The sequence below is a fragment of the Miscanthus floridulus genome, chromosome 14 (assembly GCF_019320115.1).
Source record: "Miscanthus floridulus cultivar M001 chromosome 14, ASM1932011v1, whole genome shotgun sequence".
In the NCBI taxonomy this organism is placed as follows: Eukaryota; Viridiplantae; Streptophyta; class Magnoliopsida; order Poales; family Poaceae; genus Miscanthus; species Miscanthus floridulus.
Window position 1 is genome coordinate 73,317,547 of NC_089593.1, and position 12,901 is coordinate 73,330,447.

General features: G+C 45.0%; 1 protein-coding gene across 1 annotated transcript; it reads right to left on the reverse strand.

The window, feature by feature from the left end:
• Positions 1-327: 327 nt before the first annotated feature.
• LOC136503745 (factor of DNA methylation 1-like) lies at positions 328-4,272 on the reverse strand (the record flags this gene model as incomplete). The annotated part of the gene is made up of 6 exons (XM_066498729.1): positions 328-597; positions 688-900; positions 1,005-1,196; positions 1,357-1,491; positions 3,640-3,851; positions 4,047-4,272. Coding segments are annotated over 6 exons (1,248 nt in total), but the record flags the coding sequence as incomplete, so codon positions are not given.
• Between the last annotated feature and the right edge of the window lie 8,629 nt (positions 4,273-12,901).

The window sequence follows — 12,901 nt, forward strand, 5'->3', positions numbered from 1 at the left end:
AGTTTGTTAACAAAACATTTCAGTTCACTGTATATTCATTAACAAATGAAATGATATCTAGAAATGTTAGCGACGGAACATATGTTCTGCGCACTAGCTTCAACATCTGTTGAAACATTGAAGGCATGAAGTGCTTATACCAAAAGGACGCCTAACAAGTTCATTGTTTTTGACTATCCACATGGCCTGTGATTTTGTAGTTCAGGTCAATGCAGGACAGCTCATTGCCTCCATTGCCATGACGAACGACATAATATCGTGCGTAAGTGTATTTCTCTAATATAGATCATAAATATATCCTCCTGATAGCATTTTCACAACAGTACATCAGTTCCAATACAATGTAAAGTCCCTGAGAGTATTCCTGCGCTTGGATGCCGAAAGTAGCTTCACCTGATTGAACAGGTATTCAACACACTCCCTCGTAGTGGCCTTCCTCCCCTCCTTGTAGTTCCATAGCTCATAGGCAATGGTTCTGTCGCTCAGGCGGTCATATTCTTTCATTTCCACTAGTGCAGTAACGACAGCATTGTGGGCATCCTGTCCCCATACCCTTTTCAGCTCTTGCAGTTTATCATCATCCAAATTCACAATTTCCTGATAATGTAAACAAAACAGTCCATTATCCTTGAGAATGGATCAAAAGGAACATGTGAGATACTAGTAAGCTTTCTAGAATTAACATGCCTGACAATTCCCATCAATTGTGACACTCTTGAAGGGATACCAGCTTAGGTCACCAAGCTGCTGCTGCCATGATGAGTACAACTGATCAAATGCCGCACCAACTTCTTCAGGAGGTACCTTGGCACGACAGGCAGTCTTGAATGCCTTCTCACTCAGCTCCCCCATTTCCTTTATCCCAAGTTTCCGTCTACAATAATCAATTTCAAGGAATCCCTGAAACACCAAATTGCAGATAACATAAGGCTCAAGTACATTTGATAGGAATACATGCTGGAGCTAAGTACATTGAGCAAAAAAATTGAGGGATATGATCGAACCTTGATCAGCTCCTCTATGATTGCCTCTAGGTCATCTTCATCGCACAACTGAACACCTGAGGTTTGCCCAACAGTTGGGTTGTTGGCCACCTCTTGCCTGGGGCCCTCTTTTATTGCCTCAAGATTGTCAGCATCATTACCCAGAGTTCTTTGAGATAGCCTTCTCTTCATCTTAATTGATCTTGTCTGCACCTGCATTCACATTTGTACTTATATAGGCAAGAGAGCTCAGTGGACAAAGAATGAACAGAAATGGAATCTATAGGGATACATTATTATCTTAGAAGTTAGGTGGTCACAGACTGAAATATTAAAGATGGAGAAAAACCAGCATGTGCTCAAGATCCCATACATTAGGATTTCCCAGCGATTCCAAAGGAGACAGCGATCGGTCATCCAATTGGCTTGTAGGTTCATTTGTGCCAGAATCATAGTCCAAAGGTCCTTCAGATGGCCTTTTCCTCTTCTGCATTGACCTTGTTTGCACCTATTTTCACTGTTAACATTTACTGACCTTGTTTGCACCTATAGTTCCTCATCTGGAGCCTCTGAGTTCTTTAAAGGTTTGATGAGAGCTGCTGCTGTAGCAAAAATGAGTTATAGATGGCATATAGGAAATGGTAAGAAATGCAAGTTTTGGGAAGATAATTGGTTAGGTACATCTAGTCTAGCTATTCAATATTGGGAGATCTACGTGCTAATTAATGAGAAAGATGTTACGGTGGCATCCCTGTGGGATAGGGTTGATTTGAAATGCACTTTTAGAAGATGTGTGGATGGTAGATTATACAATCTCTGGTTAGAAGTGGTCCAGTTAGCTTCCACTATTAGCTTTACTGATGAGGAAGATTCTTTAATATGGCAGTTTAATTCTCATGGTGTATACTCCTCTCAGTCCTTGTATAAAGTTATTAATTTTAGGGGTATTTCTCCTGTGTTTGTTCCTGCTGTTTGGGCACTGAAGGTTCCCCCTAGAGTTCATTTCTTCCTGTGGCTGTTATCTAATAATAAGGTTTTGACCAGGGATAATTTGAGTATTAGGAAGAAAATCAAGGATCCTACTTGTTTGTTTTGCTCGGAGGTTGAAACTGTCAATCATCTATTTTTTAACTGTGTGGTAGCTAAACAACTTTGGTCTACTCTTTCCGAGGTCTTAAATAGACAAGTTGGTACAGATTTTGTTTCTGTTGGCACTATGTGGGTTAGTAATAGGAAATTTATAGTGGAAAATGTTTTTTGTGCTGCTGCCCTGTGGGGGCTTTGGAAACTAAGGAACAGCTTGTGTTTTCAGGGGCTCTCTGGGTAGATGTTCGGGTGCTGTTTATGAAGGTGAAAGCAATGCTGCAAAATTGGAGTGCTCTATGTCCAAAGGAGAAAGTCCCAGAGTTTCTGGATCATATGAACAAACTGGGGAGTTTCGCCTCAAGTCCTCACCGTCTACCTGGCTTGGTCGGGTGAATGATGATTGGGTCCGCATCTTGTTCAAAGCTGGGAGAGGCTGGAAGCTCAGTCCAGTAGATGCGCTGCTTACAAGTGAAGTTGATCTGGAAAGGCTGGCTCGTGAAAGAAACTGGTTGAGTTTTGCGAGTGTTTCGGAAGCTGGGGGGATGTAATGCGGTTTGTAAGGGTTCTGGTACTCTGGGCGGTTGCTAGCCTGTTGAGGCTTTCTGAGTTTCTGTTGGAGTTTTATGAATTTTGTAAGGAGCTTAATGGTTTGGTCTTTGTTATATAAAGGCCGGGGGCCACCCTTGAACTCTAAAAAAAAATTTACTGACCTTAATACAATCCGATGTGTAAAAATATTGAACATAAATGAATATATGAGCATAGATAATAATTTCATCGAAAAGGCGGCAGGAGTTCTGCTATTTATAGAAGGAAAGGATATGAACATATACAGTTATCTAGAAATATGTAATCTCATTGAAAAATACAAAATGGGAAAACTCATGCAAGTTTCTTTGCAGAGGATCTATGTGTCAAGGAACTCAGTGTATTCCAAGCAAGGAGAAATTGGTTGTAAAGTTAATATTAAAAAATATGTGAGGTAAAACTATCTAGAGATAGTGGATGCGATAAATATAACCACGATGACAGAACTCTTATAGTCGCAAGCAAGTCTGGTTTGGCTAGATATGAACCCAAGAAGGCATATGATATGAAAAAAGCAACAAAAATCCAAATATAAAGAGGTACAACATGTTCAGGGGCGGAGCCAGGAATTATATATAAGGGGGGCCGGCCGAAGAATTTCAAAATATGAGAATTAAGTGTAGCTTATTTGTTTAGATTTTTGTCCCGGAATTAGGGTCCTATTTTTCTGAATTTATTCTAGTATTTGACGATTTCAAAATATGAAGTATAATGAAACATAAGTATTTTAGTAAACCAAAATATTTTATTCTAATTATATTCAGTGTGATTTTGCTGTCTAAAAGATATCAATAAACATTATAACAAGATTTTCTTTATTATACTCTTTTAATATAAACATAGACTATTTACTATATATAACAAAAAAATAGTGTTGTTAGGGGGGGTGAACATGTTAGGCTGCACTGCAGAGTGTGAGTGGACGATGGCATTAAGAAATAATTTAATATTGGAGGCAAAGGCTATAGGTTATCATTATTACCTCTCCTGGTTCAATAGGCTTAGTACCACCCTGTTGCTCAGCTTGATTATTCTTGGCTTCACTCTCTTGAATCTTTTTCTTTAGAAACTCCACGTATTTGTCCTTTTGAGAAATCACCTCTGATGATGACACAAGTGCATCCCTTGCTTCCACCAATGTTTTCTTGGATGATAAAATGTCCTCCTTCATTCTTGCTAAAGCCTCTCCATTTTCTGACAAGAAAAAAATTGAGAAACAATATTTTGAACTGACTAGAAATGTTTGAAGAATGCAATAAGCTCATCATTTTGGACAATATTATACTAGTGAATGAGGGCATGCAAATAAATGTGATATCACACATCATGGTCCAAACAAACTATTCCTTGAAATAGATTTCAACAAGCATACAGAACTGACCAAGATGCTCATGCTGTCATGCAGGAGCCTCTCCTTCTCTTGCTGGAGCCTCTCCTTCTCTTGTTGGAGCCTCTCCTTCTCTTGTTGGAGACTCTCCTTTTCTTTCATGACCCCACTGATTACTTGTTTTACCTCTCTGTGCTCAGCCATGACATCGTTGAGTAAATTCATCTTGAAATCAATTTTTGAAGTCAATGCCTCTAGGGGGTCACTCTCTCCTCTGTCGTCCGCCGTTCAGTCTGAAGGGTTAGTAGTAATTAGAATGTCAGAACGAAGTTATTTGTATTATGTTCACTTTATGACAGTTTCATCTGGCAGTTTATACATTGTAGAAACAGATTCCGTGAGCCAAATCTCAGGTGATTTTGTAGTTTAGATCATTAGATGTCACTAAATGAACCAAGAGTACCAAGCGTATGCTATAGTAAGTTCAGCGAACAATAGTCATATGGTACACCTTGGCGTGTTTATTAGATTATTTCACGATTTTTTAAGATTTGAGCAGGCACATCTCGTTGTAGCAAACAGATAGGGACAAGATATTGTATGCTTTTCTATCTTAATCCCTTTGTAGAAATGTAGGGAGAAACCAAGGTCACATGATGTTCAGAGAAGGTAACACTGAAATTTTTGAAACAAAAGGGAACTATGGCATGAGCACTGGCCTCAACAACCGTAGGATGAGAAGGGTTTCTGAGAGTGCTTTCTAACATTTCGTTTACCTATTACAAAGGCAGTCAACACCAAGATTCTAGCACAAACAAAATGCAATCCAGCAAAAATGTCAATCAATCTGGGCATGGCGCAGAGCAAAACCTCACCTTAGCAAAGGGACAACAGGAACTAGCACCCACCAATTCGTTGCCTGGACCCCAGCCAACTATCAGCAGCCCTCAAGTCGACCTGCAGAGGAAATACTCGGGTAGGTAAGTAAGGGCACGGATCGTAAGTTGTAGTCGTGGGAGACCGGAGGACGAGGCTTGAAGCGCGACGAACAGCGTCGAGGTGCCATAGTCGCGCATGTGGAGGAGGAGGAGGCGCGCGACAACAGCACGAGGCGGCTAGGGTTAGGAAATCCCGGCTCCCTTCAGGAAGCCGGAAACAACTCTGTTTCTGCTTAATCCAATCTCAAAGTCTTTACAAGTATTTATACTTCTCTCTAATAATAATAGGAATAAATAAAATAACTATGGGCTTTTAGGACCCCCTGGCCGGCAGCCCCTAGCCACTAATGGGCTTACGCCTTGTATAATGGATGCCGGTCATAACATCTCTCCCCGCCTACGCAAACAGCTCGTCCTCGAGCTGGAAGTCAGGGTAGAGGGTGTGGAACTCGTCGACGGACTCCCATGTTGCATCCTCCTCGGAGAAGCCGCGCCACTGGATGAGTACTTGCCAGGCACCCCGGCGTTGCTGAGCCCGGAGCGCCTTGGCAGGAGCTGGCAGTAGCCGACCGTCCAGGGTTGGCTCAAGGACGCCCAGCGCTGCTGGAGGGTCCCCTTTGTGGCGCTTGAGCAAGCCCACGTGGAAGACATCATGTAAACGAGCACCCTCCGGCAGCTGCAGACGGTACGCCACCCGGCCGATACGTTCCAGGACGCGGAACGGCCCTGCGTAGCAGGGACCGAGCTTTCCCTTGGCGCCCGGCTCGAGGGACTGCGCCATGCGGTACAACAACCGCAGCCATACCCAATCACCCACTTGGAACTCCACATCGCAATGCCCTGCATCATAATACCTCTTGGACAGCTGTTGGGCCTGCAAAAGACGTTGGCGAACCTCTGCCAGGACCTCATCCCGGGATCGTAGAAGAGCATCAGCAGCTTCTGTATGCGCCGTCCCTGGCGTGTAGGGCAACATTGGCGAAGGAGGCCGACCATAGACGGCCTCGAAGGGAGTGGCGCGCAGGGCGGTGTGGAAGGAGGTATTATAGCAATACTCCGCCCACGAGAGCCAGTCCACCCATGCACATGGGCGATCGCCCGTCACACAGCGCAAGTACATGGCGATGACCTTGTTGACCACCTTAGATTGGCCATCCGTCTGCAGGTGGAATGCCGTACTCATGCGGAGTTTAACGCCGGCCATCCGGAAGAGATCCCGCCACACGTGCCCGGTAAACACGGGTCCCGGTCACTAACAATGGACAGCGGGAACCCATGAAGGCGGACAATGCCGTCGAAGAAGGCCTGGGCGACGGTCGTGGCGGTGTAGGGGTGGCCGAGCGCGATGAAGTGAGCGTACTTGGAGAAGCGATCCATCACGGTGAGAATGACGGACTTGCCACCGACCTTGGGCAGCCCCTCGATGAAGTCCATCGAGATGTCGGCCCACACTTGGGACAGCACCTCGAGGGGCTACAGCAGCCCGCCGGTTGCAACGTCTCCATCTTGTTCTTCTGGCAGGTGGTGCAAGAACGCACCCAATCTTGAACCAACACGCGATCCCATGGAATGTAGAAATCGGCGCGGAGGCGGTGGAGGATCTTCTGGACTCCCTCGTGGCCAGTCGAGTGCGCCAGGAGGAGCACCTGGTGGCGCAGGTCCCCATGGTCTGATATAAAGATGCGGGACCCATGGAGAAGGAGCCTGTCATCGAGGTGCCATAGCTCCGAGAGCTCACCGGCCCGGAGCTGCTGGCCATCGAGCGCGGTCACTGTTGCCCTCCTGATGTCATCCAGGAGGGCGAAGGTTGGCCCGGACAGGGCATGAACAGCCACAGTCGCCCCCTCCATGGTGGTCGTAGCCCCCTCCTCTGCATCCCGGTGAGACAGAGCATCCGCCACAGTTTTTCAGACGCCCTGGGCGGTACTCCACAGAGAAGTCAAAGCCGAAAGAGCTTGCTGATCCATTGGTGCTGCGGAACGGTGGACAGGCGCTGATCAAGCAAGAATTTGAGGCTGTAGTGGTCAGTACAAACCAGAAAATGCCGCCCCCACAAGTATGGGCGCCAATGGCACACTGCCTGCACCAGGCCAATCAGCTCCCGCTCATACGCTGCAAGCTTCAAGTGCTGGGCAGCAACGGGCCTACTGAAGTAGGCGAGGGGTCCCGTGCCCTGATGTAGGACAGCACTGAACCCCGCACCCGACGCGTCGCAGTCCACGACAAAGGTCGTGGCGAAGTCCGGCATCTGGAGAACGAGCCCTATGGTCAAGGCGCTCTTGAGCACCTTGAATACTGCTGCTGCGTCGTCGTCCCATGCAAACGCATCTCGTCGTAAGAGACGCGTGAGCGATGCTGCGATGAGGCCGAAGTCTCGGATGAACTTCTGGTAGTAGCCCACGAGGCCCAAGAAGCCACGGAGGCCCCGGGCGGAGCGTGGAGTCGGCCATGCAGCAACGGTGGTGACCTTGTCGACGTCCATGGTGATGCTGCCCTCGGAGATCACATGGCCTAGATAGGCCACCGATGTCACCCCAAATGAGCACTTGGGGCGCTTCAGGTGAAGATGATGTGCCCGCAGCGCATTGAGGACGATGTTGACGTGCTGCAGGTGCTCAGCCCACAAAGTGCTGTAGATCAAAATATCGTAAAAAAATACCAGCACAAACCTCCGTAGGTAGGGTCAGAGCACATCGTTCATCAAGGCCTAGAAAGTTGCTGGGACGTTGGAGAGCCCAAACGGCATCACCAGGAACTCATAGTGGCCATGATGCATGCGGAAGGTAGTCTTGGTGATGTCATCAGGATGCATCCGCACCTGATGATACCCGGAGCACAGATCGAGCTTGGTGAAGAAGCGAGCGCCATGGAGCTCGTCAAGCAGCTCATCCACCACCAGAATTGAGAACTTGTCCTTGGAAGTCTTGGCGTTGAGGGCGCGGTAGTTGATGTAGAAGCGCCAAGACTTGTCCGCCTTCCGTACCAGCAAGACGGGTGTGGAGAACGGAGAGGTGCTCGGTCGGATGATGCCCTAGGCGAGCATGGCCGCACACTATCGTTCCAGCTCGTCCTTCTGTAGCTGGTGTGGCAGAACCTCCTAAATTATAGGTCCCACATGCAACTGTCACTGTCCAATGACCTCTGACGACTATGCATATGTTCCCGATAACTTAAGAAGACTGTCGGGTGTCCTCGGGGAACCCCGAATCATCCATGATTTCCGAGCAGGATCCCATTACAGAGTCATTGCAGTATTACAACATTTATTCAAATATCTACATCAGAGTAAAATAGCGGAAGTCTTACAATAACTTAGTTTACAAACCAGTTGTTTTAAACCTTACAAACTAAGTTTGATAATTATTACAAACCATAGTAGTGGTGGAGTGGCATTAGTAACATAATACAAACACACAATATAAGTACCCTGCCCAAGGGTCACACATTCACTTATCGTCATCGGATCAAACAACAGTCATGCAGCACGGTCCAAAACAGACCTGCTCATGAGGCTCACCTACAACAAGGGTCAACGAACCCTGAGTACAAAAGTACTCAACAAGACTTAACTAAAATAAAACTGAGAAGACTCAGGAATGCAGGCTCAGGGATTCAAGGTATGGCTTTAGCAATAATCAAAGTTCTTTTGCGTAAAAGCTCTCTAACAAGATTCTTTATATCAACATTTTAATCATCAAAAAGATCATATACAAAGCTGACATGATCCGTATTGAGATCATGAAACTTCGTATCCAACACTTTCTCAAACCTTACTCAAGTTCCAGTTATTAAACTACGATGATGAACAGTGAGTTGAGTCTCCATAACCGAGGAGCAACGACGATTCGAACTGATTAAAACCCAGCTGGGGATTCCAGACCACACGACATATGCAGGTCCCTGACCTACATATACCAACCTATCCTCAGGTCCTCTAAAACAAGAACGGGTCCGCACCACCCGAGAATATAGTACTTCACCAATCCAGCCCATTGCCACATGGGTACACGCTATTCCCGCCATCTCTCCACTCCCAGTGCGCGAGTAGCCATTCTCGTAATAGAATCGCCAAGTTAAGGCTTACCAAAGTATGTGGTTAGTACTACAAAGTCTCACCTCATGCAGTTCAACAACGGACGGGCCTCAATCGACACAGGCGGAAAGAACCCGCTCACAAGACATCCATGTCTTGTGGCTCTCATACACCGAGTCCGCCCGGTCTAGATTTATTATTCCACAAGCTCATATCTCATGATAACATAAGTAACCAAACGTAACCAAAGATCCATTTAAAACTCACAGGTGATAGGTAATCATCCGACTTTTATCTGTCTAAGCATGGCTAAGCATAACTAGGCATTTACGTAGTAAAACCGGTAACAAGGTAGATATGGAAAAAAACAAGGTTGGTAATGCACCAATTAGGATTTCACTCACTCCTAATCACTTAATGCAGTATTGAAAAGCAAAAGCGATATAAATTTGTAAAACACAAGGTAGGTTTAAATGCATCCGGGGCTTGCCTTGATTGGCGAAAAAGTCAGGTTCCGGAGTAGTTCCACAGATATCCAATCCGACCTCAATAGACGGATTAACCTCCTCCTCAACTTGATTAACTATCATGTGCTCACTTTCGTTCACTACACATAGTAACAATGCCATGTTTAACATGATGCGAGATACAAAACGTGATGCTTGATAATGGATGCGAATGTTAAAAACTTGAATACAACTTTCCTTCGCGGTACAGTTACAAGTCAAAACTAACTAAACCTTTTTCATAACACTTATTTCAATTGCCAAGGATAATTACCAACTAATGACCCAAGGTCATCACTCAATCTAAAAATTCAAACAAAACCTAAATCATTAAAGGTTACTATTTGCTTTTATGAATTAATTATTTAATTCAAAATTATGAAATAAATCACCTTGTTCCAATTGAGCTCAAAATTTTTGTAAAGGTTCATCACATGATAACTAAGTGGCAAAACAATTTTCATAATTATTGGATAATTATTTAAGCCTAGAAAAATCATGGAAACTCATTTATTAATTAATTGAGTATTTTTTATCACATTAAAAAATTACTGAAAATCAATATTTAATATTTTTCCTAAATATTTTACATCTCAGAGAGGTCATACAAAACTTTTCATAATTTTCGGAGCTATAAATAATTTTACACGAAAATAACAAATCATAGTACTATTCATTCAATTCTACAAAATTGAAAAATCCATTTTCAAACACAGAGTTGTTGACAACGGGGTCCCACATGTCAGCGTCTACCTCCCGCGCTCATCAGCGATGGCCGTGCTTTGACCGGCAATTTCTTGCCACCGGTGAGGTCTCCGACCACGGCCAATGCACTATTACGTTCCCCACATCACAGCGCGTCGATTGGTAGCACTAACGAGACTAATCACGGCGAGGTTTGAGCTTGACGCCGGCCATGGCGGCCACGGCGGAGCGGCTGCGCTACACCGGCGAAACAAGGCTAGTAGAGCTTAAACAAATGGCCCAGGAAGACTCAGGAGCTCACCATGAACACGCTGGAGTCAATGGCCGAACCGGAGGAGCAACGGAGAAGTGGGTCGACGATCACAGCAGCCGCGGCGGCGCGAGCAACGTCGACGGCGATGATCCGGTGGCTGTGGTGGACAAATTGATCAAGCAACAATGTACAAAGCACCACGGGAACAAGGTGAAGTTAGAACCACACTTCGCAAGGACAAAGGCTCACCGTAGAGCGCTGGCCACGACGGCGCTCACTCAACGGTGGTGCTGTCGGCCGCGAGGAAGAAAGGCAGCGAGCGGTGTTTCCCGGCAAAGTCAAGCGATTAGGGCTGGTTGGCTGGGTGCGCAAGGAACAAGCGGAGCTATGATGGCTTTGCAGCGACTGGAAAGATACTACAGCGACGACACAGGCTCGACGGATCAACGGCGGTGGCGACTGGAAAAACAGAGGAGGAGAAAGAAGAGAATGGCGACTGCGTCGGGGCTTAAAACGCGACCAGGAAGCAAAGAGAAGCCACATAGGGGCCTTCTCCACGCCAGCACAGAGCCGAAGGTGGCCACGGCGATGACCAGAACACAATAGAAGCTCGCCGTCGGTGAGATGGCTTCCGCAGTCACTGTTCACTATATTTATAGAATTACCACTCGATTTAAATTCCAAATTACTCCCAAATTTATGTGGCAACTCAAAAATCTCCAAAAATAGAAGTTGTTCAAAATTCAATGTTCTACAACTTTGCTTTTATAACCATACCCAAATTTGGTCTACATTTTGAAATGCAAGTTTGAATTCAAAAAGGGGACATTTCAAGAATTTACGCCTTTTCAAATTACTTCAAATTTTATAAAACAACTTTGAAAACTCCAAAAACAAACTTTATACAACTTGACAAGCTCTACACTTTTGCTTTTAGTCTCAACCCCAAAATGTGCTTAGATTTTGAATTAGGTTTTCTAGGGTAAAATGAAATGTCGAAATCAGGGTTTTCAGAAATCCAAACCAACACAATTGTTTTGAAATTGATTCAACCATCCAAGTCAACACATATAACATAAAAGTAAACTTGTTTTAGTAAATGCATATCCAAGTTTTCACTAAGACCAAATGCTTTGCAATGCATATGATGACATGCCAGGTTTTAGTACTTAAAACACCCGAGGTGTTACAATCCTTCCCCCTAAAAGAAATCTTGTCCCGAGATTTAAAGTCCAAGGGTAAGTAATGGGAAAGGAAATGTGTCAATCCAAAAACATTCCAAACTTAATCATAAAACAGTTAAGGTCTCTTTACAAACATGGTTCGTGACAACCGAGCAAAACTAACATTATTCTATATTGACGCAAGAAACTCTAGAAATTGCTCTAGCAAGTAATCTTCAGATTCCCAAGTAGCTTCTTCTTCTGAATGTTGATTCCATTGTATCTTGTAGAACTTGATTGTCCTCCTTCGAGTGACACGATCTTTCTGATCCAGAACTCGGATAGGATATTTGGAATAGGTCAAATTAGGTTCAAGTTCCACTCCTTCAACCTCAACATTCTGCTCAGGCACTTGGAGACACTTCTTTAATTGAAAAACATGGAACACATCATGCATAGCTGAAAAATGTTCTGGTAACTTGAAGCGATATGCCACCTTTCCACACCTTTCCAAAATTTGAAATGGTCCAATATAACGAGGTGCCAACTTGCCTTTAACACCGAAACAGGTAACTCCCTTCATTGGTGATACCTTCAGATATACAAAATCTCCCTTATTAAACACCAATGGTCTACATCGTTTATCTACATAACTCTTTTGTCGAGACTGAGCTATCTTCAAATTACTTTGTATCTATCTAACCTTCTCTTCTGTTTCTTTCACAAGGTCAACTCCAAAGAACCATCTTTCCCCGATATGGGGGTATTAACCCCTATACCCTTACGGCTAGGCTTGGGCCAGTCTAGATCAGTGGGTCCGGTCCACCAAAAGACGACGCGCGGCCTGGCCAACCTGTTCGGAGTCCCGCGCAAGGAGTCAAGGCAGATTTGGCGATCAAGCAAGATCCTGGTCGGTTAGAATAGGAATCCTTATCCGGCCACATATGGCAATTGTAACTGGCTAGGATTAGTTTCTAGATCTGTAACCCTGCCCCTCGGACTATATAAGGCGGGCAAGGGACCCCTCTAAAAAACATCTCTCATTGACATACAACAATACAAATCAGACGTAGGACGTAGGTATTACGCCTTCTTAGTGGCCAAACCTGGATAAAACCTCGTGTCTGTCTTGCGTCACCGTCTTGTTTGTGGCTTATGCATCTGTCTGCCGACAATCTACTACCTTGGGCATACCCCTAGGTAGACTGCCGACCATATTTCGTTGACAGTGGCATGCCAGGTAGGGGGTGTGTGTACTGCTCTCTAAGCAAACAAGATGGTTATAATCTCTGGCTCTATGGCTACGCCGAACGGCCTCA